Source organism: Podarcis erhardii, assembly GCF_964252035.2.
Source record: "Podarcis erhardii genome assembly, chromosome: 13".
Taxonomy (NCBI): domain Eukaryota; kingdom Metazoa; phylum Chordata; class Lepidosauria; order Squamata; family Lacertidae; genus Podarcis; species Podarcis erhardii.
The window spans coordinates 1,970,535-1,998,402 of NC_138502.1; the positions used below are offsets into that span (position 1 = coordinate 1,970,535).

The 27,868-nt window shown below is 46.7% G+C and overlaps 1 protein-coding gene across 1 annotated transcript in view; it reads right to left on the bottom strand.

Annotated features, from left to right (window-relative positions):
• Positions 1-263: 263 nt before the first annotated feature.
• CHRNB1 (cholinergic receptor nicotinic beta 1 subunit) overlaps positions 264-27,868 on the bottom strand; it is a 32,067-nt gene continuing 4,462 nt past the window's right edge. Inside the window, exons 3-11 of the mRNA XM_081835724.1 lie at positions 25,398-25,442; positions 24,057-24,166; positions 22,759-22,867; positions 20,070-20,217; positions 14,197-14,388; positions 12,117-12,340; positions 8,262-8,437; positions 5,845-5,992; positions 264-539 (exon numbers count right to left, since the gene is read on the bottom strand). Of these exons, the coding sequence (XP_081691850.1) occupies positions 399-539; positions 5,845-5,992; positions 8,262-8,437; positions 12,117-12,340; positions 14,197-14,388; positions 20,070-20,217; positions 22,759-22,867; positions 24,057-24,166; positions 25,398-25,442 (1,293 nt within the window). The 3' untranslated portion in view covers positions 264-398. The remainder of the gene's footprint in view (positions 540-5,844; positions 5,993-8,261; positions 8,438-12,116; positions 12,341-14,196; positions 14,389-20,069; positions 20,218-22,758; positions 22,868-24,056; positions 24,167-25,397; positions 25,443-27,868) is intronic.

A 27,868-nucleotide genomic window follows, 5' to 3' on the forward strand; every position in this document is an offset into this window, starting at 1 on the left:
CCAATGGGTGTGGCTTGAGGAGAAGGTGGGGTCTTGTAGAGCACCTGTGGGTGTGGCTTGAGGAGAGGGCATGGCCTTTTGGAATCCCAGTGGGTGCGGCTTGAGGAGGGGGCGTGGTCTTGTGGAATCCCAGTGGGTGTGGCTTGAGGAGAGGGTGTGGCCTTGTAGAGTCCCAGTGGGTGTGACTTGCAGAGAGGGTGTGGCCTAGGGTCTGAATAGAGAGGCTTAGGGGGCTGTATTTGACCCTGAGATTCCCCAGACCCACCCCATAGGGATGTGGGCACGAGCATGTTTTTCACATCCTGTCGCCGTGTCGGCGGGAGTCAACGGTTCACAGGCCTTCCCCGTGGAAGGACCACCCGACCCATTATTCCGGTTGGGCAAAGGAGGCCGTGGGCTCAGGGGAAGGGCTGGTCGGGGGGCAGGTGGAAGCTGGCGTCCAGGAAGATGCTGAAGGTGCCCAGCGTGGTGAAGATGATGAAGGTCCAGAAGAAAAGGCGGTCCACCACGATGGCCACGTACTCCCAGTCCTTCTTCAGCTGCAAGAGAAGGAAGAAGCAGGTCAAAGAACAGTCAAATTGGGAGGGACCCCCAAAGGTCATTCAGCCCAACCCCCTGAGAGACAGGAATCGGAGCTGCTTGACAGGTGTCCATCCAATGAAGGAGAGCCCATCACCTTCGGAGGGCATCTGTTCCACAGCCAAACAGCTCGGACCCTCCTAGTGTTTAATAATAATAATAATAATAATAATAATAATAATAATTTATTATTTGTACCCCATCCATCTGGCTGGTGTTCCCCAGCCACTCTGGGCGGCTTCCAACAAAGACCAAAAATACACTAAAAGGTCACACATTAAAAACTTCCCTAAACAGGGCTGCCTTCAGATTTCTTCTGAATGTCAGGTAGTTGTTTATCTCTTTGACATCTGGAGGGAGGGCGTTCCACAGGGCGGGCACCACCACCGAGAAGGCCCTCTGCCTGATTCCCTGTAATTTGGCTTCTCGTAGTGAGGGAACCGCCAGAAGGCCCTCGGAGCTGGACCTCAGTATCCAGTTTGAACGATGGGGGTGGAGACGCTCCTTCAGGTCTACTGGGCCTTTGAGGCCGTTTGGGCTTTCAAGCTCAGCACCAACACTTTGAATTGTGCTCAGAAACATACTGGGAGCCAATGGAGGTCTTTCACAACCAGTGTTATATGGTCTCCCAGTCACCAGTCTGGCTGCCGCATTCTGGATTATTTGCAGTTTCCGGGTCACCTTCAAAGGTAGCCCCACATAGAGCGCATTGCAGTAGTCCAAGCGGGAGACAACCAGAGCATGCGCCACTCTGGAGAGACAGTCTGCGGGCAGGGAGGGTCTCATCCTGCACACCAGATGGAGCTGGTAGACGGCTGCCCTGGACACAGAACTGACCTGCGCCTCCATGGACAGCGGTGAGTCCAAAATTGTAAAACACCATCGCTTACAACAAAATCTAAACCATGCTGAAAGGAGAGCCATAGATAATCTCAGAAACAACCCAGACATTATAATTAAAGAAGCGGACAAAGGTGGAGCTGTCGTCATCATGAACAAAACTGACTACATTCAGGAGGCTCACAGACAACTTTCCAATACCGCCTTTTACATAAAATTGGACTCAGACCCCACACAAGAATACAAAAAAGAACTGAACAAGATTGTTAAGGAGCTACCCCCACACATCCAAGAACAGATCCTCACAAACACACCAACAGAACCTCGACCAGGAACTTTCTATCTTCTACCTAAAATACACAAACCAGGAAATCCAGGATGCCCCATCATTTCAGGTATTGGCACTATTACAGTGGGTGTCTCTGGTTATATGGACTCTGTTCTGAAACCATATGCCATCAGTGCTCCCAGCTATGTACGTGACACCACAGATTTTCTGAGGAAAATACAATCTTTAAATAATCTTCCCAACAATACTATACTAGCTACTATGGATGTGGAATCTCTGTATACCAACATCCCACACAACGATGGTTTACAAGCTATAAGGAATACCATTTCAGATAAAACCACAGCGGACTTTGCTACCGAACTCTGCCAATTTGTCCTTACCCACAACAACTTCAAATTCGGTGATGACCTGTTCCTTCAGATCAGCGGCACAGCAATGGGCACCCGCATGGCCCCACAGTATGCCAACATCTTCATAATAATAATAATAATAATAATTTATTATTTGTACCCCGCCCATCTGGCTGGGTTTCCCCAGCCACTCTGGGCGGCTTCCATAAAAACCAGAAATACACTAAAATATCACAGATTAAAAACTTCCCTGAACAGGGCTGCCTTAAGATGTCTTCTGAATGTCAGGTAGTTATTTATCGCTTTGACATCTGATGGGAGGGCGTTCCACAAGGCGGGTGCCACTACCGAGAAGGCCCTCTGCCTGGTTCCCTGTAGCTTTGCTTCTCGTAATGAGGGAACCGCCAGAAGGCCCTCGGCGCTGGACCTCAGCGTCCGGGCAGAACGATGGGGGTGGAGACGCTCCTTCAGGTATACTGGGCCGAGGCCGTTTAGGGCTTTAAAGGTCAGCAGCAACACTTTGAATTGTGCTCGGAAACGTACTGGGAGCCAATGTAGGTCTTTCAAGACCGGTGTTATGTGGTCTTGGCGGCCGCTCCCAGTCACCAGTCTAGCTGCCGCATTCTGGATTAGTTGTAGTTTCCGAGTCACCTTCAAAGGTAGCCCCACGTAGAGCGCATTGCAGTAGTCCAAGCGGGAGATAACTAGAGCATGCACCACTCTGGCGAGACAGTCCGCGGGCAGGTAGGGTCTCAGCCTGCGTACCAGGTGGAGTTGGTAGACAGCTGCCCTGGATACAGAATTGACCTGCGCCTCCATGGACAGCTATGAGTCCAAAATGACTCCCAGGCTGTGCACCTGGTCCTTCAGGGACACAGTTACCCCATTCAGGACCAGGGAGTCCTCCACACCAGCCCGCCTCCTGTCCCCCAAAAACAGTACTTCTGTCTTGTCAGGATTCAACCTCATTAGCCGCCATCCATCCTCCAACCGCCTCCAGGCACTCACACAGGACCTTCACCGCCTTCACTGGTTCTGATTTGAAAGAGAGGTAGAGCTGGGTATCATCTGCATATTGATGGACACCCAGTCCAAACCCCCTGATGATCTCTCCCAGCGGCTTCATATAGATGTTAAAAAGCATGGGGGAGAGGACGGAACCCTGAGGCACCCCACAAGTGAGGGCCCAGGGGTCTGAACACTCATCCCCCACCACCACTTTCTGAACACGGCCCAGGAGGAAGGAGCGAAACCACTGTATAACAGTGCCCCCAGCTCCCAGCCCCTCTAGATGGTCCAGAATGATGTTATGGTCGATTGTATCAAAGGCCGCTGAGAGATCCAGCAGAACTAGGAAACAACTCTCACCTTTGTCCCTAGCTCGTCGGAGATCATCAACCAGCGCGACCAAGGCAGTTTCAGTCCCATGATGAGGCCTGAATCCCGATTGGAAGGGATCCAAATGGTCCGCATCCTCCAGGCGTGCCTGGAGTTGTTCAGCAACCACGCGCTCAATCACCTTGCCCAAGAATGGAAGATTTGAGACTGGGCGATAGTTGGCCATACTGGCCGGGTCTAAAGATGGTTTTTTAAGAAGCGGTTTGATGACCGCCTCTTTCAGCGGATCTGGGAATGCTCCCTCACAGAGGGAAGCATTCACCACCCCGCAGAGCCCATCGCCCAGCCCTTCCCGGCTTGCTTTTATTAGCCAGGATGGGCAAGGATCCAGGAGACAGGTGGTTGGTTTCACGCGTCCAAGCAGCCTGTCCACATCCTCGGGGGTAATGGATTGAAATCGATTCCATGCAACTTGACCAGACAGAGCTCTAGCACTCATATGAGTGATTTTATCTGCAAAAAACTTTGCAAAATCGTTGCAGGAGATCTTGGGGTCTTTACAAAGCCCCGGTGGTAAAGGTGGTTCCGTTAAATTACGAACCACCTGAAAAAGTCTCCTGCTACTACATGGCAGATTTAGAACAACGTTTCCTAAACTCCTACCCACTCAAACCTCTCTTGTACCTGCGATACATTGACGATATTTTTATCATCTGGACACATGGTCAACAGACCCTGGACACCTTCCACCAGAAATTCAATGATTTTCACCCCACAATCAACCTAACAATGAATCAATCTATGCAAGAAATACATTTTTTGGACACTACTATAAAAATACAGGATGGGCGCATAGACACCACCTTATACCGTAAACCAACTGACCGACAAACATATCTACATGCCTCTAGCTACCATCCCAAACATCCCAAACAGTCCATTGTATATAGCCAGGCACTACGTTACAGCCGCATCTGTTCCAATTCTACAGACAGAGACTCTCACCTAAGAGATCTACAGCAAACCTTTTTAGAACTAAAATACCCAGCAGATGAAGTTAGACAACAGATCAACAGAGCCAGACTGATACCCAGAGAGAACTTGCTACAAGACAGACCCAAAAAAGAAAATAATAGAACACCTCTAGTCATCACATACAGCTCCCAAGTTAAAACAGTACAACGCATCATCAGAGATCTGCAACCTCTCCTGGACAATGACAGTTCTCTTTCTCAAGCTCTGGGAGGAAGACCTTTCATTGCCTACAGACAGCCACCCAATCTTAAACAACTCCTAACCCACAATAATACTACTACCAGACTCAACACAGACACTGGCACCAGAGCCTGCAATAAACCCAGATGCCAACTTTGCTGCCACATACACCCGGACAACACCATTACTGGCCCCAACAACATCACACATACCATCTCGGGACTATTTAATTGCTCATCGTCTAACATTGTGTATGCCATCAAATGCCAACAGTGTCCTTCAGCTCTCTATATTGGACAAACAGGCCAAACCTTACGCCAAAGGATAAACGGACATAAATCTTACATCAGGAATCACAAGACAGAGAAACCAATAGGAGAACACTTCAATCTCCCAGGACATTCTATACAAGATCTCAAAGTAGCTGTTCTATTACAAAGGAATTTCAGAAATAGACTGGAAAGAGAAGCTGCTGAATTGCAACTTATTACCAAACTTAAAACCATGGAGAGACCTGGTCTGAACAAAGACATTGGATTCTTATCTCATTATACATGACAAAGCCATTTTTCACCTTCTCACCCCTTGCTTTTTCCTGTAAGACCTATTGCAGTCGTTAAGAGTCCTCAACAGGCTCATCACAGCTATCTGCCAATCACCCATTCCCACCACCCTTCTGAGTAATACCCCTCCCCACCTTCTCACTATATAGAAGGGTCTGGTGACTTCTGTTTCAGTGTATCTGAAGAAGTGTGCATGCACACGAAAGCTCATACCTAGAACTAACTTAGTTGGTCTTTAAGGTGCTACTGGAAGGAATTTTTTTATTTTGTTTTGACTATGGCAGACCAACACGGCTACCTATCTGTAACTGGAACACTGGAAGGACAGATCGTGAAGACTTTGGCCACCTCATGAGAAGAGAAGACTCCCTGGAAAAGACCCTGATGTTGGGAAAGATGGAGGGCACAAGGAGAAGGGGATGACAGAGGACGAGATGGTGGGACAGTGTTCTCGAAGCTGCCAGCATGAGTCTGACCAAACTGCGGGAGGCAGTGGAAGACAGGAGGGCCTGGCGTGCTCTGGTCCAGGGGGTCACGAAGAGGCGGACACGACTAAACGACTCAACAACAACTTGCATCTCATCTCGGTCTCCCTTTATCTAGGCAAAACACGCCCAGATCCTTCCATCCTTCCCCAGAATGCTTGGTTTCTTTCACAAGAACTCACCTCGTCGTAGTCATCCTGCTCTTGCAGCTGTTCTGCTATGTAGGTGATGGCGTCCATGGCGGCCTTCAAGTCTGGCGGGAGCGCGATGAAGTGACTGGGGCCGTCAATATACTTCTTCATATCCGTGGGGAATGCCTCTGGCTGGAACCTGCGGGAGATTTGCCGTCAAACCTAACAATGCATATTCTCGTTAATTAAGAAATCTAGCAGCGGTTCTCAACCTGCAGGTCCCCAGATGTTGTTGGACTACAACTCCCATCATCCATGACCACGGCTCATGCTGGCTAGGAATGATGGGAGTTGTAGTCCAACAACATCTGGGGACCCGCAGGGTGAGAACCATTGGTCTAGGGCATGGGTAGGCAAACGAAGGCCTAGGGGCCGGATCCGGCCCAATCGCCGCCTAAATCCGGCCTGCGGACGGTCCTGGAATCAGCGTGTTTTTTACATGAGAAGAATGTGTGCTTTTATTTAAAATGCATCTCTGGGTTATTTGAGGGGCATAGGAATTCATTCATTTCCCATCCCACCCCCCAAAATAGTCCAGCCCACAAGGTCTGAGGGACAGTGGACTGGCCCCCTGCTGAAAAAGTTTGCTGACCCCTGGTCTAGGGGCTAACAACCATAGAGAAGTAAATTCCTAGATAGGCAGACTCAGACCATAGGAATGCGATTGATGGAGAGAGAGAGAGAACTCTGTGTGATGTCATTTCCCCTGTTTCCAGTGGCTGGAAGAAACGAGAGACATAAACCTTTATCCTCTCTCTCTTTCTCTCTCTCTTTGTCCTTTTGCACCATATTTTTGATTGGGATGGATGTCTGTCTCAACTCTCCCTGAGCACAGACACAATTTTACTATTCAACTATGTATTTTGTAACCTAGAAGTTTTTTTTTTTTTTTTTACCTGCATTGTGTTTGCTGCTGTTGGGTGCTGAAAACGAGCGCAAGACTTTAAGTAAGTAAACCCCAATTTAAACTTACTTTACGGTCATTCTTTTACTAAGCATGGTAACTCCAAAAGTACCAGCTTTCAGCCTTTCCTAAGCTTCTATTTTCCTGCCAAAGGGCGGTCATCTAAAGCTTTGCTTAGCTCACCTTCCAAATGCAAACATCAAGCTGATTATTCAAGCTGATCCCACACATGTGAGAATCTGGAAGGATATTTGTGATTAATATATCCTCTCCCACATAAATCAATCAGTTAGCAGAGCATGAGACTCTGAATTTCAGGGTCCAGGGTTTGAGCCCCACGTTGGGCAAAAGACCCCCGCACTGCGGATGACCCTCCTATGAAAACCTTGAAAGGGTGAGAATGGAAGAAGGAGTCCACCATTGATAGAACAAGCTGAGACCGCCATCTTCCCCTCGCTCAGGCCTACTATTTAAGGGAGCTATTCAAGAGTAAGGGACGCGGGGGGCGCTGTGGGTTAAACCACAGAGCCTAGGACTTGCTGATCAGAAGGTCAGCGGTTCGAATCCCCACGACGGGGTGAGCTCCCGTTGCTCGGTCCCTGCTCCTGCCAACCTAGCAGTTCGAAAGCACGTCAAAGTGCAAGGAGATAAATAGGTACCACTCCGGCAGGAAGGTAAAAGGCATTTCCGTGCGCTGCTCTGGTTTGCCAGAAGCGGCTTAGTCCTGCTGGCCACATGACCCGGAAGCTGTACGCCGGCTCCCTCGGCCAGTAAAGCGAGATGAGCGCTGCAACCCCAGAGTTGGCCACGACTGGACCTAATGGTCAGGGGTCCCTTTACCTTTTACCATTATTCAAGAGTAGCAAATATTTCTCAAATGGGGAGGGCCCTCCTTTTGCAAAAAAACCCAATTAGTCATGAAAAGTGCCTGGGCGAAGATATTTCCCCATTTGGAGTGACGACAACACTGGCCCTCGCTCTCAACGGGCTTTGAAAACCTCTTAACTGGCTTTACCGTCAACATGACCAAATCGGATTTGCAATTTGCGAGGAAATCGGGAATAATCTTTGGACTCTACCTGGTGACGCAATCCTGAATAAAGTCTCACCGACTGAGAGTCTGGGGCGAGTCTCCGTACTCGAACCCATAAGGGGAATTCCCCCCTCCCCCCACAATTCCCACCGCCACAATTTCAGAACTACAGTGGTACCTCAGGCTAAGTAATTAATTCGTTCCGGAGGTCTGTACTTAACCTGAAACTGTTCTTAACCTGAAGCACCACTTTATCTAATGGGGCCTCCTGCTGCCGCCGCGCTGCCGGAGCACGATTCCTGTTCTCATCCTGAAGCAAAGTTCTTAACCTGAAGCACTATTTCTGGGTTAGCAGAGTCTGTAACCTGAAGCATCTGTAACCTGAAGCATATGTAACCCGAGGTACCACTGTACCTAGCAACAACCTCTCTCTCTTCATCCCACCAGTGTCAAATTGCCTGGCCTCTTCACCTGTTGGGTTTGGGGAACAGGAAATCGTAGGCAGGGGTGCGGATAAAATATTCGTCCGTCCGGCGGTTGCTTTTCACCACGGTCTCTTGTTTGGGGTGTGGGGGTGCAGGTTTCAAGAGCGTCTCTTGCTTGGGGCGCCGCAAGCCCAAATACCGGGGGAGCGTGTGGATGAAGGTCTAGAGAAGGAGGGAGAGAGGGAGAGAGAGTACATTTCCTCGCATTTCCCCCCACATTTCTGCTTAAGGGGTGCCAGCGAGGCAGAAGGTATTGGTAAAAGGATGCTTGTCTCAATAATAATAACAATAATAATAATAATAATAATAATAATTTATACCCCATCCTCTCTGGCCAGAGCTGGGCTCAGGGTGGATAACACCAGTAAAAATTACAGTAAGAACATAATAGGGGAGGGGGGGAACCTATTTAAAATACAGGTTAAAATGCAATTTAAAATGCAGCCTCGTTTTAAAAGTAGCCCGTAGATCAAAACCATAAGGGGAGGGAAACATAAGGGTCAGACTGAGTCCAAACCGAAGGCCAGAGGCCAAAAACAGAACTATATAGATGCTTTTATATAATCGTGGCTGGGGAAACCCAGCCAGATGGGTGGGGTACAAATAATAAATTATTATTATTATTATTATTATTATTATTATTATTATTATTATTATTATTATGACAGCTGATGGTAGTCCCTATGGCCTTTAATGGCTGTGAATCTCTCCCTGGCCTTTTGGCATCTCACGCTCATTGCAATCTGAAAGGCATAATAATGTAATATGAAGCTTGCTGGATCCGGCCAATAGCTCATCTAATCCAGCATGCTGCCATCACAGAGTATGACCAGATGCCTCCGGGAAGCCTGTGAGCAGGACCCGAGTTCGAAAGCCACTCCTGCAATTTCCAGCAACTGTTCTTCAGAGGCATCGCTGCCTCTGACCGTGGAGGCAGAACACAGCCATTCCGGCTAGTAGCCATCAATAGCACTGTGATGGCCTGGGATTCCGATTCAGAGGCTGAACCGGAGGAATTCCAGCCTGCACAGGAGTCCCCGCCTCCAGGGCCGGCTGAACTGGGGCAGGGCCCTGATTCTGAAACGCCTGCACCTGTGCCGGATCCTCAGGAGCAGACACCAGGTGAATCCACTCTGGCTCCAGAGGTGGTTGAGGACTCAGTGCCTACAGGTGAGTCTCCCCCTGGGTCCAGTAACCCTCCAGCCTCTCCTGAACTGCAGAGGCTCAGGGCAGAGAGGCGAAGGGAACTGGTTTCTCCCAGGAGGAGTGCTCACCTTAAGGCAAGGAGAGGCGGGTCTCCTGGGGGCCGGGACCGCCCCTGGCCTCAGAGAAGATAAAGGCCAGTTAGCCCGGTCCCAGGTTGCGGGAGCAACGTCGTTGAAAAGCTCTTTCGGCCAGCATCCAGTCCTGTTTTCCCCAGAGTTCCTGTCCTTGCCCGGCTTCCCGCTGTGGACCCCGCTTCGCCCGAGGAGGACTGTCTGCCGACCCTCAACTCAGGTCCTGGACCTCGCCCCACGGTAACCTCCCCCCCTGGACCAGCACAAGCACCCTCTTCCTCCATGAACGTGCCCAGTTCTCTTTTAAAGCCACCCAGGTTGGGAACCGCCACTCCCTCCTGTGGCAGGGAGTTCCACAGTTCACAGCTGGTCCCAAGCACGGTTCTGCCGGCCAGCTTCTTCCTCCTCACCTGCCTGCACCACAACTTTCCTTTTAAGACGCAGCTGTTCTCCCACTGCCCCTTCAAGCGATGGCGCTATTCCTGTGGGATTGGCTGCCCAATCACAAATGCATGTTTTGCTACACCAGTGCAGGTCTCCTTCTGCCTCTCTTTTTCTACCATGCTCCAACACGCTAAGCAGAAATGTGTCTGAGGACTCACACACCCTCTTTTGAGACCACCAACTCCTATTTGCTCTAAGTTTGAAGTCTTCTATATACGACATTGCTATATTTGCTGCCTGCACTGAAATGTAAGTAAACGTTTTTTCTTACTAAAAAAGTTTGTTTCATTCTCTCTCTTTGCGTTTATACTTTTCAAGCTTATACATTTCATTAGTTTTACAATCCATTTAACATTTCAACGTTTGACTTCTTTCCCCCTCTTTCTGCAGTTCCTTAAATTTATTTTTAAATATTTTCTGCATATCCAAATTCATTTAATTATCCACTTTAAATATATACTCTTATGAAACTGCAGGTTGTTACAAGAATCCTGCCAATGTTTTCATCTGTTTGCAATTTATCCGTAAATATTCAGTAAGCCTTTTCCATTCTTTTATAAAAAGTTTGTTGTTTTGATTTCTTATTCTTCTGGTAAGTTTCGCCATTTCTGCATATTCCATAAGTTTTTGTATCCATTCTTCCTTTGCTGGGACTTCTGCTTCTTCCCACTTTTGGGCAAGTAGCATTCTTACTGCTGTAGTATAGCATACATAAATAGATTTCTATACAATTTAGGTAGTTCTGTCCCAAAAGAAAAGCTTCTGGTTGTGTGTGTGTGTTTTTACAAAAGTTATTTTGAACATCCTTTTCAATTCATTCGCTGCAACGGGGATGGCGAGGCGAAGCAGACCACAAATAAAAGTGGACAAAAAGATATAGTTGCCTTATTCCTAAACTTCATTACACGGCAAAACGTATAAGTGTCTTTACTCTGCTAGAAAGGCTTCGCAGCCTGTTTACTTTTTGTATTTCTCCCCCACGTGAGATAGGAGGTTTAAATTTTAGACTACTAGTGTCGAAGCGATGATTCTTCAACATCAGCTTCATTGGACAGGTCATGTTGTCATGCCTGATGATTGCCTTCCAAAGCAACTACAGTGGTACCTCGGGTTAAGCACTTAATTCGTTCCGGAGGTCTGTACTTAACCTGAAACTGTTCTTAACCTGAGGTACCACTTTAGCTAATGGGGTCTCCTCCTGCTGCCGCGCCGCCGGAGCATGTTTTCTGTTCTCAACCTGAAGCACTATGTAACCTGAAGCGTATGTAACCTGAGGTACCACTGTACTCTATTCCCAACTTAAACATGGACAGCGTAATGCTGGTGGTCAACAAAAGATGTTTAAAGACTCTCTCAAGGCAAATCTAAAAAAATGTAGTATAAACACCAACAATTGGGAAACACTGGCCTGCGAGTGCTCCAGTTGGAGAACAGCCTTTACCAAAGGTGTCGTGGGCTTTGAAGACACTCAAACTCAGGACGCAAGGGAGAAATGGGCTAAGAGGAAGGCACGCTTGGCAAATCCACAACGTGATCAACTCCCACCCGGAAACCACTGTCCCCACTGTGGAAGGACGTGTGGATCCAGAATTGGCCTCCATAGTCACTTACGGACTCATTGTTAAAACCGTGTTTATGGAAGACAATCTTACTCGGCTACGAGGGATTGGCAAAGAAGAACTTATAAAGAAACGTTGATGTGTAGACAAGTATGAAGCAATCCAGAAGCTAGGATATTAGGTGGCAAAGAAGGTGCCTTGAGATTCAGTATGGGGAAAACGCAGAATAATAATAATAATATTAGCCAGTGAGGCTTCCTGCAAAGATTTGCAGAGCTTGCTGCCTCTCCACATAGGATGCCAGTGAATGCACCATTCCCGGCTTAATCCCAAAAGTCTGCCAAGGGAAGAGTGTTTTCATTGGCCTCTGCCATGAGAGCACAGGCAGTTGGGGGAGCCACCACTCTGGAGCCACCACCAACAAGGCCCTGCTTTTGGTTGGAGCTGTTTGGCTCTTGCCTCTTGAATTTCCTCACCTGTTCACAACTGGGTTAAAGGTGCTGGCAGGGGCTGTTGGATGGGAAACCAAGGCCCATTTTAGTGTCTATCTCCCCCACATACCTGTCGCACCCAGAAGGGCATATCATGGGTGTTGGGTGAGCGATGGTGCAAGTTGAGGACGACCACGCTGAGGATGACGGACAAAGTCACAAGACTCATGGTGAACATGAGGTATTTCACGATGATCGGCACCGCCAAAGATGTCTCTGGGACCTTGTCGGCCAGCAGCAGGAGGAAGACGGTGAGGGTGAGGAGAGCAAAGATGGAGAGGGTCATCTTCTCGCCTGAGGAAGGGAGGCGGAGGAGAACATCAGCAGCACTGTTCTTGGGGGTCAGGGGGCGGCCAGGTCTGGAGGACTCCCTGGTCCTGAATGGGGCAGCTGTGCCCCTGAAGGAGCAGGTGTGCAGCCTGGGAGTCATTCTGGACTCACCGCTGTCCATGGAGGCGCAGGTCAGTTCTGTGTCCAGGGCAGCTGTTTATCAGCTCCATCTGGTACGCAGGATGAGACCCTCCCTGCCCGCAGACTGTCTTGCCAGAGTGACACATGCTCTAGTTATCTCCCGCTTGGACTACTGCCATGCACTCTATGTGGGGCTACCTTTGAACGTGATCCGGAAACTACAACTAATCCAGAATGCAGCAGCTGGACTGGTGACTGGGAGCGGCCGCTGAGACCACATAACACCGTTTTGAAAGACCTTCATTGGCTCCCAGGACGTTTCCAAGCACAATTGAAAGTGTTGGTGCTGACCTTGAAAGCCCTAAACGGCCTTGGTCCAGTAGACCTGAAGGAGCGTCTCCACCCCCATTGTCCATCCCGGACACTGAAGTCCAGCGCCGAGGGCCTTCTGGCTGTTCCCTCCATCCAAGAAGCAAAGCTACAGGGAACCAGGCAGAGGGCCTTCTCGGTGGTGGCACCTGCCTTGTGGAACACCCTCCCACCAGATTTCAAGTAAATAAACAACTATCTGACTTTTAGAAGACATCTGAAGGCAGCCCTGTTTAGGGAAGCTTTTAAAATTTGGTGAATTATTGTATTTTAATATTTTTCTGGATGCCGCCCAGAGTGCCTGGGGAAACCCAGCCAGATGGGAGGGGTATAAATAATAAATTCTTCTTCTTCTTCTTCTTCTTCTTCTTCTTCTTCTTCTTCTTCTTCTTCTCCTCCCTATTACACCAAGCCGACATATGCTTCTTTTGGGAAACCCACAAGCAGGATTCAAACACAATCCTCTCCCTTCCTCTGGTTTTCTGCAACCAGCATTGCTGCCCCCAGTCGCAGAGGCAGGTCATAGCCATTGTGGCTCATAGCCGCTGGATAGCCTGAAACCTCCATTAATTCATCTCATCCTCTGTTGAAGCCAGTTGGGTTGGCGAGCATTGCCGCCTCCTGTGGCAAAGAGTTCCCCAGGTTAACCACACACTGCGTTAAAAAATTCATCCATTTTATCCATACCAAACCTCCCTCTCCCTCGCCTTTTCTCTAAAGAGTCCCCCATGAGAAGGTGTGTCGAATTGTACAGCTTTCAAATTCCGAAGGTGAGGGCTGCTCAAAAGTTGCAGCGTGACATGGGAAGTCGACATATATTTCAGTTAATTTGATATCATTTAGTTTTGCTTGGGAAGTAAAATGTCTGCAAGGCTGCATAGAAATAATTAAAAATGACTGACAAGCTCTTGCAGTTATTAATAGCATTTAAAATTAATATTATTCATCATTATTATTTAGCATTACCTGACATTTTCAGAAGGTAAGATTAAAACTTGTCAGTTTTCTGAAAGCAGTTTATGTGCTTCTTCCTCAAACACAGACTTCCCAAGCTCAGTGTTGTCCAGTCACAAAAATAATAGCAGATTTGAATTCCTCACACCCAAACACATACTTTTAAGGATCCCGCCCCCTGAAGAAATTTGCAAAAAATTAGTTTCACCTCCTAAAATGGCACGCCCTACTCAAACCTTTCCTCCTAGGGGAAATCACTCAATTTTTCTTGCCTTTTTCTGAATGCTTTCCCCAGCTTTGCAATATCCCTCTTGGAGAAGGGCGTCAGGCTCAGCTAAGCCCATCCCGAGGGTGTAATAACACTTAACAGCCTTAAGGTGTCGCTCAAGAGTGGCTCTTTTTTCCTGGCTACCCACCAGCATCCGGCGGGAGATAGAAGACAAAGATGGCCAGGATGGTAATCAGGATGCAAGGGATGATGACGTTGATGAGGTAGAAGAGGGGCTTCCTCCGAATGATGAGGTAGAAGGTGATGTCCTCGTACAGGGGGTCTCCCGGGAGGGTGTTCTTGCGGGACGGTTTGTGCCGAATCTCCCACTGCCCGTTGTCTGCCAAAGGAAAAGACAGAAGGGAATGAACTTGGAGGAAATTGCAGTCTAACCCAACCATGCGTGATTCCTAGTTAGTGCATGAAGGGGTTAAGACAATAGAGCTGTGCTCCTAGACTCAGCTAGGACACACCCCCTCTTCCGCCTGGCGAGGCAGGAAGTGAAGTCTCCTCTTCCTGTTCCTCTCTCACTCTCTCCACACCATGTAACTAGCCAAGGAAGACGTGCCTAAGCAAGCTTTCTGTATTCTCTGCAATTAATACAATTTGTACAATTAATACAAATACAATTCTCAGTGTATCATCTGACCCGTCTACTACAATTATTAAGTTTGCAGATGACACCACCATCATGGCTTTAATAACAGGTGGAGACGAATCAGCGTATAGAGGGGAGGTCCAAAAAATATCTACATGGTGGCTAGGGAACAACTTGCACCTTAATATCAGCAAGACAAAGGAGATGGTGTTGGACTTTCAGCGGAAGAGAGGAGAACTAGCCCCATTGTGTGGAGAGAGTCTTTTCCTTTAAATTCCTAGGAGTTTATCTCAGTGAAGACCTTACTGGGAAAATAAACACAACCCAGGTGGTTAAGAAAGCCCAACAGAGACTCCATCTCCGCAGAGTTTTGCCGAAGAACGATGTCAATCAACATCTGATGATCTCCTTCTACCGGTCAACAATAGAAAGTGTCCTTTCCTACTGCATCACGGTGTGGTACGCTGGTTTGACATCAACTGATAGGAAGTGCCGACAAAGGGTGGTGAATACAGCACAAGATATTATGGGCTGTCCCATGAATCATTGCCTCGGGAGAGAGGAATATTCTCAGGGATGATTCACACCCTGGCCAGCACTTTCTTGATCTCCTGCCCTCGGGCAGAAGATATAGAAGCACGATTAGTCACACCAACAGGCTAAAAACAAAAAAAATTCCTTCCAGTAGCACCTTAAAGACCAACTAAGTTAGTTCTAGGTATGAGCTTTCGTGTGCATGCACACTTCTTCAGATACACTGAAACAGAAGTTTCCAGACCCTTCTATATAGTGAGAAGGTGGGGAGGGGTATTACTCAGAAGGGTGGTGGGAATGGGTGATTGGCAGATAGCTGTGATGAGCCTGTTGACGACTCTTAACGACTGCAATAGGTCTTACAGGAAAAAGCAAGGGGTGAAAAGGTGAAAAATGGCTTTGTCATGTATAATGAGATAAGAATCCAAGGTCTTTGTTCAGACCAGGTTTCTCCATGGTTTTAAGTTTGGTGATAAGTTGTAATTCAGCAGCTTCTCTTTCCAGTCTATTTCTGAAATTCCTTTGTAGTAAAACAGCTACTTTGAGATCTTGTATAGAATGTCCTGGGAGATTGAAATGTTCTCCTACTGGTTTCTCTGTCTTGTGATTCCTGATGTCCGATTTATGTCCGTTTATTCTTTGGCGTAAGGTCTGACCTGTTTGTCCAATATAGAGAGCTGAAGGACACTGTTGGCATTTTATGGCATACACAATGTTGGACGATGAGCAATTAAATAGTCCCGAGATGGTATGTGTGATGTTGTTGGGGCCAGTAATGGTGTTGTCCGGGTGTATGTGGCAGCAAAGTTGGCATCTGGGTTTATTGCAGGCTCTGGTGCCAGTGTCCGTGTTAGGTCTGGTTGTAGTATTATTGTGGGTTAGGAGTTGTTTAAGACTGGGTGGCTGTCTGTAGGCAATGAAAGGTCTTCCTCCCAGAGCTTGAGAAAGAGAACTGTCATTGTCCAGGAGAGGTTGCAGATCTCTGATGATGCGTTGTACTGTTTTAACTTGGGAGCTGTATGTGATAGATAGATAGATAGATAGATAGATAGATAGATAGATAGATAGATTCTTTATTGTCATTACACAAGTGCAACATTGCACAAGTGCAACGAAATTGGATGCCATCCCTTAAAAACAACAAAAGCAAAACAACAACAACAACCAAACAAACCACATTCCAGCCACACCCACACCCACACCCATCAAACTCCCAGGTCACACTATCGAGTTACTGCATTTAAGAAGGCCACAGCTCTTGGATAGAAACTATTTTTCAGTCTATTTGTCCTTGACTTGATGTTTCTGTATCTCCTGCCAGAAGGCAGTAGTACAAACAGACTGTGTCCCGGGTGAGATGCATCCTGCAGGATATTGTTTGCTTTCCTAAGACAACGGGAACCGTACAGTTCTTCCAAAGATGGGAGGGGATGACCAATAATCCTTTGGGCTGTGGTTATGACCTTCTGGAGCACCTTCCTCTTCCTAGCTGTACAGCTGGAGAACCAGGCACAAATACAGTATGTGAGAATGCTCTCTATGGAGCCTCGGTAGAAGGATACCAGCAGTCTCTCACTCAGATTGTTCTTCTTTAAAAGTCTGAGGAAATAAATTCTCTGCTGGGCCTTCTTCACCAGAGCAGTGGTATTTGCGCTCCAAGTCATGCCCTGATCGATAGTCACTCCCAAAAACCTGAATTCCGCCACCCTCTCCACCCGTTCCCCGTTGATATACAAGGGCTGAATGTCCGCCTTTTTTTCCCTGTAATCCACCACCAATTCCTTGGTCTTAGCCGTATTAAGAGCCAGATTGTTCTCTCCACACCAAGCACAAAGCCGCTCCACCTCGTCCCGATAGGCGGACTCATCCCCTCCTGAAATGAGCCCCACCACCGTAGTGTCATCAGCAAACTTGATGATTTTGTTGCTGGAATAAATGGCTGTACAATCATACGTATAGAGAGTATAGAGCAGGGGACTCAACACACAACCCTGTGGTGAGCCGGTGTTAAGGCTAAGGGCTGTGGACATATGTGACCCTACTCTAACCCTCTGAGAACGTTCTGACAAAAAGTCCAAAACCCAGAGACAGGTGGAGTTGGAGAGTCCAATCGCCTCTAGCTTGGACACCAGTCTATGGGGGAGGATAGTGTTAAAAGCAGAGCTAAAATCCACAAACAGCAGCCTCACATAACTCCCCGGCTGCTCCAGATGGAACAGAGCAGCATGGAGAGTGGTAGTGATAGCGTCTTCCGTGGATCTATTTGCCCTGTATGCAAACTGGTAGTTGTCAAAAGTTGATGGAAGACAGGAAATAATGTGACGGCGCACCAGTTTCTCAAAACACTTCATGATGATTGGAGTCAGTGCAACTGGTCTGTAGTCGTTCAGACTACTGATTGTGGATTTTTTAGGCAGAGGAACAATAGTTGACGACTTCAGGCAGGGTGGGACAATAGACTGGTGTAAGGACTTGTTGAAGATCTTAGTAAAGACCCTCGCCAGCTGATCCGCACAGCCCTTCAACACCTTTCCCGTGATGCCATCAGGTCCAGCAGCCTTCCTCGGATTCACCATCCTCAATACCTGTCTCACCTCATGCTCCTCTACAGTGAATGAGGGGCCCCTATGGGCTGGTGGCTGTAATACCGGCGTCTCAGGTGGCTCCTTCTCGAAGCGAGCAAAGAAGAAGTTAAGCTCCTCTGCCAACAAAGGGTCACCGTCGACAGCACCAAGGTTAGGTTTGTAGTTGGTAATATGCTGAATCCCCTGCCACATCTGTCTTGTGTTGTTACTCCTTAAATTATCCTCAATCCTCTGCCTATAGACCAGTTTTGCCCGTCGAATACCCCTCTTCAAGTTTGCTCTTGCCACACTGTAAAGCTGCACCTCGCCCGACCTAAAAGCCCTGTTCCTTTCCCGCAACAGGCACTGGACCTCTCTATTCATCCAGGGTTTCTGATTGGGGTAAAACCGGATGGATTTATTTACTGTGACAGTGTCTGTGCAGTGATTGATATAGCACAGAACTGCCGCCGTGTGCTCCTCCAGGTCTGAACGATCGAAAATGTCCCAATTGGTTCTCTCAAAACAGTCCTGCAGCTGATGGATAGCACCTTCAGGCCAGATTTTAACAGTCCTTGATATTGTGGGAGCCCGTTTCCTGAGTGGGATATATGCTGGTACCAGGAACAGAGACATATGGTCGGACTGGCCCAAATGTGGCAGCTGTAAAGCCCTATAGCCGTGATTTACATTCGAATAAACTTTGTCCAGTGTCTTGTCCCCTCTTGTGGGACATTTCACATGCTGATAGAGCGTTGGGAGCACTGTTTTAAGTTCAACATGATTGAAGTCTCCCGCAACATGATTGAAGTCTCCTGTATGTGATGACTAGAGGTGTTCTGTTATTTTCTTTTTTGGGTCTGTCTTGCAGCAAGTTCTCTCTGGGTATCAGTCTGGCTCTGTTGATCTGTTGTCTAACTTCATCTGTTGGGTATTTTAGTTCTAAAAAGGTTTGCTGTAGATCTCTTAGGTGAGAGTCTCTGTCTGTAGAATTGGAACAGATGCGGCTGTAACGTAGTGCCTGGCTATATACAATGGACTGTTTGGTATGTTTGGGATGGTAGCTAGAGGCATGTAGATATGTTTGTCGGGCAGTTGGTTTACGGTATAAGGTGGTGTCTATGTGCCCATCCTGTATTTTTATAGTAGTGTCCAAAAAATGTATTTCTTGCATAGATTGATTCATTGTTAGGTTGATTGTGGGGTGAAAATCATTGAATTTTTCACCTTTTCACCCCTTGCTTTTTCCTGTAAGACCTATTGCAGTCGTTAAGAGTCGTCAACAGGCTCATCACAGCTATCTGCCAATCACCCATTCCCACCACCCTTCTGAGTAATACCCCTCCCCACCTTCTCACTATATAGAAGGGTCTGGAAACTTCTGTTTCAGTGTATCTGAAGAAGTGTGCATGCACACGAAAGCTCATACCAAGAACTGACTTAGTTGGTCTTTAAGGTGCTACTGGAAGGAATTTGTTTTGTTTTGACTATGGCAGACCAACACGGCTACCTATCTGTAACTGCAACAGGGTAAAGAACAGCTTCTATCCATGGGCTGCTGAATGAAAAGATAACAACAGGGCAACTGACTTTCGGGTTTGGTGGGTGTGCGTCAGTAAACGAGGGGAATTAAGACTAAGAGAGCTGAGTGGGGGGTGCTTGTGTAATCTCGGTGTAGACAAGTTGTACAAGTGACAATAAAGTATTTCAATTTTTTTCAATTTCAATTACGAGAGTATTCTGCCTATGTTCTCCTTTGCTGCTGCTTGGATAAACGCATGAATCTGACCTTTGGAACTTTTGTAAGTAAAGTATTTTAAACTTACTTAACAGTTTGTTGTCTCTTCGTTGCAAGAGGGCTAGAAAGACGGGAGTGCAGCATGGAACTAAACAGGACAAAAGGATCCTAACAACCTATATTCCTGACACTATACTGCTGCTTGACTTTTGCAAATCTAAACTCTGCTACTGGGCATTCTCTGTTGGATCCGGCCCAATCGCCTTCTCAATCCGGCCCGCGTACGGTCCGGGAATCAGGGTGTTTTTACATAAGTAGAATGTGTCCTTTTATTTAAAATGCATCTCTGGGTTATTTGTGGGGCATAGGAATTCGTTCATTTTTTATTTCCCCCCCAAATATAGTCCGGCTCCCCACACGGTCTGAGGGACAGTGGACCGGCCCCCTGCTGAAAAAGTTTGCTGACCCCTGATCTAAGTTGTCTTTTGCGTCATCCCTTGGGGGGGGGTGTCCTAGGGCTGGCTTTACCCTTCCTCGTCTAGCCAGCTCCCGCCACACGCATTTTCCCAGAACCCTCCATTCCTCACCGATAAACGTGTTTTCATAGATGATAATCTCCTTCACCTCCAGCCCGTCCTCTCCGACCGGGTGGAGAAGAGTGATTTCCGAGGTGTCGTAAGTGTATGAGCGGAAAACCATCGTGCAGTTTTGCCAGTCGAAGGGGAAGTACGTCACCTGCCGCACAAATACACACACACACACCCCCCCAAAAAATGAGAGAGAAAAATGTCCAGGATGTCATTTTTTAAAATTACATTTACTGTGTCCAGTTCTGGGCACCACAGTTCAAGAAGGACACTGACAAACTGGAACGTGTCCAGAGGAGGGCAACCAAAATGGTCAAAGGCCTGGAAACGATGCCTTATGAGGAACGGCTAAGGGAGCTGGGCATGTTTAGCCTGGAGAAGAGGAGGTTAAGGGGTGATATGATAGCCATGTTCCAATATATAAAAGGATGTCACATAGAGGAGGGAGAAAGGTTGTTTTCTGCTGCTCCAGAGAAGCGGACACGGAGCAATGGCTCCAAACTACAAGAAAGAAGATTCCACCTAAACATTAGGAAGAACTTCCTGACAGTAAGAGCTGTTTGACAGTGGAATTTGCTGCCCAGGAGTGTGGTGGAGTCTCCTTCTTTGGAGGTCTTTAAGCAGAGGCTTGACAACCATATGTCAGGAGTGCTCTGATGGTGTTTCCTGCTTGGCAGGGGGTTGGACTCCATGGCCCTTGGGGTCTCTTCCAACTCTAGGATTCTATGATTCTATGATTCTATGATTCTATGATTCTATGCTCTGTATATTTGTATTTCCTTTTTTCTCCTTTTCCCCCAGCAATTTATTTATTTTATAATAAAAAAGAAAAGAAAAAAACACATCATAAACACATTTTTTAACCACAATTTTTGTCTTGACTTCCCTCCACTCCCCCTCTTGGTTCCGTTAAAATATACTTGTTCACGCACGTCCAGAAAACATTATATATTCTTAACGGTCCAATTTTAAAACCTTCTTCATCTTATTACAAGCGACTTCTAAAAGTTATGCTAATGTAGAAATCTATACACAAAGCTTTAAAAAATATGCATTAAACATTTGCCCCGTTTAAAACAAAAACAGAAAACAAAAACTCAAAGTCTTTTTTCTTTCTTGGGTTTCAAATTATCTAATTTGTCTTGCACAGTTCAGTAATTTATTTTGCCAATCTTTTTTTATCTTCCTTCTGGTCTTGGTTTAGCATCCACTTTCAGATACAAGGACAAAGTCTTTCGCTTTATAATTCCATCAAGTCTTGTACATCTCAATATCATAACTTCAATTTTTTTTAACAACAATCATTTTCAACATTCTCTTCAAATCTTTATATGTCTTTTCCCAAGCCTTTTAAAAAATAATTTCACACTGCTACCACCTCTTATACTTTTGGCCCTCCTTTCCTGTTTCTTCTCCTTCACACTTAAATTTATATTTACATTTTCAATGCTTTGTGTTCTGACGTTTTGAAGGTTTGCTGTGAGCTGCTCAGTGTGGAAAAAACGGCATGTAAAGAAACTCAGTCAGTCAATCAATCAATCAATCAATCAATCAATCAGCAATGCTTCTGAATCTCAGTTGCTGGAAACCTGTTCGAATCCTGCTTGCGGGTTTCCCACAATGGTCATCTGGTTGGACGCTGGTAGAAAAGGATGCTGAATGAGATTTAATCAATAGAAGGTATTGATCGTTTTGGCGGTTCCTTTTCTGAACCCTTTCCAATATCCTTTTCGAGGCGAGGCAACCAGAACTGGGAAACTGTGTTCCAAACACAGATTTGTATAATGGCATTTAAATCATGTACCAACTAGATGGGGTTTGATTGACAGTGGGTCAGTGTAGATGGACTTTTTGAGCCCTTACTTTTACTGTGGGAGGCAGTGGAAGACAGGAGTGCCTGGCATGCTCTGGTCCAGGTGAATATTAGAATATTGTTTTCTATATGATCCCAAAAACTGTTTTAGCCATTTTCTCCTCTCTCAGAATGACTGGCTTAGGCGGGTAAAAAGATAAGAGCAAAGTTGAATGGATGTTATTGTACCCCAGAAGAAACAAAGCCCCATCTTATTGCTATTAGTGCAAATCACATTTTTTTACATGTGAACACGTGTCGAGGTCCATCAGGAGAACAAGGCTGGCATTGATGGAACAGACTCAAATGTTTATTATTCAAGGTTGTAAAGAGATAAGCAGACTCAGGAATGCATATTGCCGTGGCGTGGAGAGGCCATTGCAGGGCGAAGGGGGAAAGCAAGCCCATATAATAAGGACATAAGAAGTTGCTATAATTTACGATTTCCCAGAAATCAGGTGGTATTATTCTGCAAATGTATAAAAAGCTGGCTCGCTCAGAATTCGAGGGCAGACATCAGGCAACGCGTGTCTGTACCATGTTTTTGTCATGACAAAATAAAGGGATTTTTCCTGCTGTCATTCCGACTCTTTTCAAGCGTCTCTATTGCTCCGAGGATCTTATCAGATACGGGGGTCATAAAGAATATCCTTCACAGGGGGTCAGGAAGAGTCGGACATGACTAAACGACTAAGCAACAACAACAAAACTAAATTTGGGGGTGCTGGGCGGATCTTTGCACTGCGGTGGCACATATGCAAAAGACAGCCCTGACCCAAATGGTCCATTTGTAACCACATCTTATATAATTTTTTTTATAAAGAAAATCTCACTCACCTGGATACTGCAACTGCTCTTGTAAATGGCTGGCGGCTGCCACCGGACGACTCCCTTGTAGTTCACCAGGACATTGATTGACAGCGCAATGTCAAAGTTGCCGTCGTTGCTGGACAGGGTGAATAAGGGACAAAAACAGGGTTAAGCCAATAGCCCTTCTAGTCCGGCCTTCTTTTCCCACAGCCACACGCCTGTATGGGAAACCCGTGAACTGGATCCGAGTGCGAGAGCTCTACCCCCTATTGTGGTTTAGAGAACATTTTGGTTTCAGGGAGAGACGACGAGGAGGTACGTCTCCAAGCACAATTCCAAGTGTTGGTGCTGACCTTGAAAGCCCTAAACGGCCTCAAAGGCCCAGTAGACCTGAAGGAGTGTCTCCACCCCGGACACCTGGGTCCATCTCCGAGGGCCTTCTGGCGGTTCCCTCCCTGCGAGAAGTGAGGTTGCAGGGAACCAGGCACAGGGCCTTCTCGGTGGTGGCGCCCGCCCTGTGGAACGCCCTCCCGTCAGATGTCAAGGAGATAAACAACTAACTGACTTAGAAGACATCTGAAGGCAGCCCTGTTTAGGGAAGCTTTTAATGTTTGATGTTTTATCGTGTTTTTAATATTTTGCTGGAAGCCGCCCAGAGTGGCTGGGGAAACCCAGCCAGATAGGCGGGGTATAAATAATAAATTATTCTTATAGAAGTCTATACAAAAGTGCCTGGAATGGAGAAATAATAATAATAATAATAATAATAATAATAATAATAATAATAATAATAATCTGGGCCGCTTCCAACAAAACACTAAAATACAATAACCTATTAAACATTAAAAGCTTCCCTAAACAGGGCTGCCTTCAGAAAGAAGGCAGAGACATGTTTTTCTCCCTCTCCTCCCATAACGCTCAAATTTGTGGACGCCCAACAAAGCTGAACGATGGGAGATTCAGGACAGGACTTTTTCACTTTTAATCTGCGGAACTCCCTGCCACAGGAGGAGGAGATGGCCACCGTCGAGAATGGCTTTAGAAAACGATTGGACCAGTTCATAGAGGAGAAGGTTTGTCAATGGCTTGAGAGCCGAAGAAGAGGCTGCTGAGTCAGGCCAGTGCCCCATAATAATAATTTAATAATAATTTATTATTTATACACCGCCCGTCTGGCTGGGTCTCCCCAGATGCCCATTATGAGAAGGCTGTATTATCGCATTATATGGGAAGGCGAGGGATGCCTGTTGGGAACAGCCCCTCCCTTCCCCGCAGGTCGCTTCCTTTTGACAGAGCCAAGGTTCCTAGTCCTCATCGCCACTCACTTGTTCATTAGGACGATATCCGGGAGCCAGACCTCTTCCGAGAAAAGCCTGATGGAGGTGATGCCGTCATAGTCGTCGGGGTCCCAGACGAGGCGGTAGTCGGTCCATGTCTGGTACCCACAGAGAGAGAAAAAGATGTATTTTATCCCGAGAGGGAGATGAGAGAGTCATTGGAGGACAGGCAAGAGGAAGGTTATCGTTGGTGCTGACCTTGAAAGCCCTAAACGGCCTGAAAGGCCCAGTAGACCCGAAGGAGCATCTCCACCCCCATCGTTCAGCCTGGACACTGAGGTCCAGCTCCGAGGGCCTTCTGGCGGTTCCCTCCCTGCGAGAAGCCAAGTTACAGGGAACCAGGCAGAGGGCCTTCTCGGTGGTGGCACCCGCCCTGTGGAACGCCTTCCCTTCAGATGTCAAGGAAATAAACAGCTATCTGACTTTTAGAAGGCATCTGAAGGCAGCCCTGTTTAGGGAAGCTTTTAATGTTGAATAGGTTCTTGTATTTTAATATTCTGTTGGAAGCTGCCCAGAGTGGCTGGGGAAACCCAGCCAGATGGGTGGGGTATAAATAATAAATTATTATTATTATTAACACTCCCGGGAAAGGTCCAGTAGACAAACCGCTGACTGATGGTTTCTGAACATCCCCTCAAGCAGGCAAATCTGTTTCGGGGGCCTAATCCGACCCGCCGTTCGATTAAATCTGGCCCCCGTAGCAGTATATGTCCTGGGGTAAAACTGTAAAAAAAGCTCAACAACATCAGGGTTGAAATATACTTGGAGTCGAGGGTGGATTTCATGCTCTTTATTCAGCTCATAGTGGTGAGGAGGAATGGAAATTTCCCCAGAATATCTGCTTTATATACATTATTTACACAATGGGCCCCACGTGATTGGCTAATTCCGGGATTCTCCTTTAGGCCAATCAGGTTGCAGATTCACTTCCGCCTGGAGCTGGATTGGGTGGCTCCCTGTGGACCAATCAGACTGCTGCATTCTGGATCCTATTGTTCTAGGACCAATGACTATGACAATGCCGTTCAACTCAGTACATAACAAGGGTGAAATTGTAAAAAAAAAAAAAGCTCAGCAACTGTGGACAAAACATCAATCCTAAAAAAAGCTCAACATTAGGGTAAAACTGTAGAAAAAGCTCATCAACTTTGGCCGGCCCTCACGCATGTTCACTGCATCAAATCTGGCCCTCTTTGAAAATAGTTTGGAGGAGAAACCCCTTGGAACAAAACTGAATTTGGATCCCTTTCTGGCACTTACCCCAAAAGGGGAGAAGCGTTCGTTTGTCAGGGAGGCAAAGAGAGAGAAAGAGATTTCATTTTCACCTACCAGATCCAAATAGACTTTGGTCGTCAGTTCCTCGTCTTTCTCTGCCTGAAGAAACAAAGAAGAAAAGAAAAGGATTGTCCGATTTTTTCAGAGCGCTAAGGGTTGGCACAGTCAGAGGTGCCATGTTTGCAAGAAACCAATCTTTTGGTATGGCGGCAGCTACACTCGGAACTCCCTGCCACTTGAGCCCTTCACGGTACTCTATTCAGCACCTGCTAAACATATTCTCATTCAGGCAAGTTTTTAACCTGTTAATTTAGTGCATATTTTAAACCAGAGGTGAGCAAGCTTTTCCAGCAGGGGGCCGGTCCACTGACCTTGTGGGGGGCCGGACTATATTTTGGGGGGGAAATATGAAAGAAATTCCTATGCCCCACAAATAACCCAGAGATGCATTTTAAATAAAAGGACACATTCTACTCATGTAAAAACACGCTGATTCCGCATCGTGCAGTGTATAAACGTTATGTAATCATATAAATGAAACCCACCCACCCTGAGTGCATACTCATCATCAATAATAATAATAATAATAATAATAATAATAATAATAATAATAATTTATTTATACCCTGCCCATCTGGCAGGGTTTCCCCAGCCACTCTGGGCAGCTTCCAACAAAACACTAAAATACAATAATCTATTAAACATTAAAAGCTTCCCTAAACAGGGCTGCCTTCAGATGTCTTCTAAAAGTCTGGTAGTTGTTTTTCTCTTTGCCATCTGCTGGGAGGGCGTTCCACAGGGCGGGTGCCACCACCGAGAAGGCCCTCTGCCTGGTTCCCTGTAACCTCACTTCTCGCAGGGAGGGAACCGCCAGAAGGCCCTCGGAGCTGGATCTCAGTGTCCGGGCAGAACGATGGGGGTGGAGATGCTCCTTCAGGTCTACTGGGCCTTTGAGGCCGTTCAGGGCTTTCACGGTCAGCACCAAGACTTTGAATTGGTTCCCTGTAACTTGGCTTCTCGCAGCGAGGGAAGCACCAGAATAAATTAATTCTTGCCCATCTGGAGATGGAAGGTGTTATAAGAATTTAAGGTCTCAAATACATAAAGTAAATGTTCATACATGTACAAGGCAAACACATACATAAGTATATAAATCACAGGGTGAGCCTGTGACCTGGACTAAGGAATTAAGTACTGTATTTTTCGCTCTATAAGACGCACCAGACCACAAGACACACCTAGTTTTTGGAGGAGGAAAACAAGGAAAAAAAATATTCTGAATCCCAGAACAGCAAGAGGGATCGCTGCGCAGTGAAAGCAGCGATCCCTCTTGCTGTTCTGGCTTCTGGGATAGCTGCGCAGCCTGCATTCGCTCCATAAGACGTACACACATTTCCCCTTACTTTTTAGGAGGGAAAAAGTCAGTCTTATAGAGCAAAAAATACGGTATTTATCACCACAAAAGAATGGCCAGACTGCCCAAGTAAAGCAATCAGTGACCATTATCAGGTACCCTGGCAGACAGGATTTCCGCTGTAGATGCCTCCTTCTGTGATGTATGCATGATGTTTGGAGCCAAAGGGTGGGCAATTTCAGGGTCTATATAAGGCTTTGCGCACCATGGTTCTAGGTTCCTCCTCCTTTCCTGCGGGTGAGGGGAGCACCCTGTTGCAACAGTTTAATAAAGATCGGGCTTAGTAGCTGCTTTGCTTCTCAATATTCTCTTTTATTTTCTCCTACCAATAGGGAACCCACTTAAGGACTCTATACGGGCTCTTGGAGACCCCATAAGGGAAAAGGAGCAGGTTTTTTTCCCTTATAACAAGACTAAGTTTGTTTTTGTTTTTTTACCAAATACTAGGTTTTTTCTTAAGACTAGGAGTTTTTTTACCAAAAAATTAGGTTTAAAATTGGGGCTCGTCTTATACAGTGGTACCTCAGGTTACATACGCTTCAGGTTACACATGCTTCAGGTTACAGACTCCGCTAACCCAGAAATAATGCTTCAGGTTAAGAACTTTGATTCAGGATAAGAACAGAAATCGTGCTCTGGCGGCGCGGCAGCAGCAGGAGGCCCCATTAGCTAAAGTGGTTCTTCAGGTTAAGAACAGTTTCAGGTTAAGAACGGACCTCCGGAATGAATTAAGTACTTAACCCGAGGTACCACTGTATACTGAGGGATGTTTTCTTAATTTGGAGTCCTCCAAAACATGGGGGCGTCTTATTCACGGAAAAACACGGTAAATTATAATTTGAATTTGCTGGTGACTCTATCCCATGGGTAGGCAAACTAAGGACCGGGGGCCAGATCTGGCCCGATTGCCTTCTCAATCCGGCCCACGGACAGTCCGGGAATCAGCGTGTTTTTACATGAGTAGAATGTGTTCTTTTATTTAAAATGCATCTCTGGGTTAATTGTGGGGCCTGCCTGGTGTTTCCACATGAGTAGAATCCTAGAATCCTAGAATCCTAGAATCCTAGAATCCTAGAATCCTAGAATCCTAGAACAATAGAGTTGGAAGAGA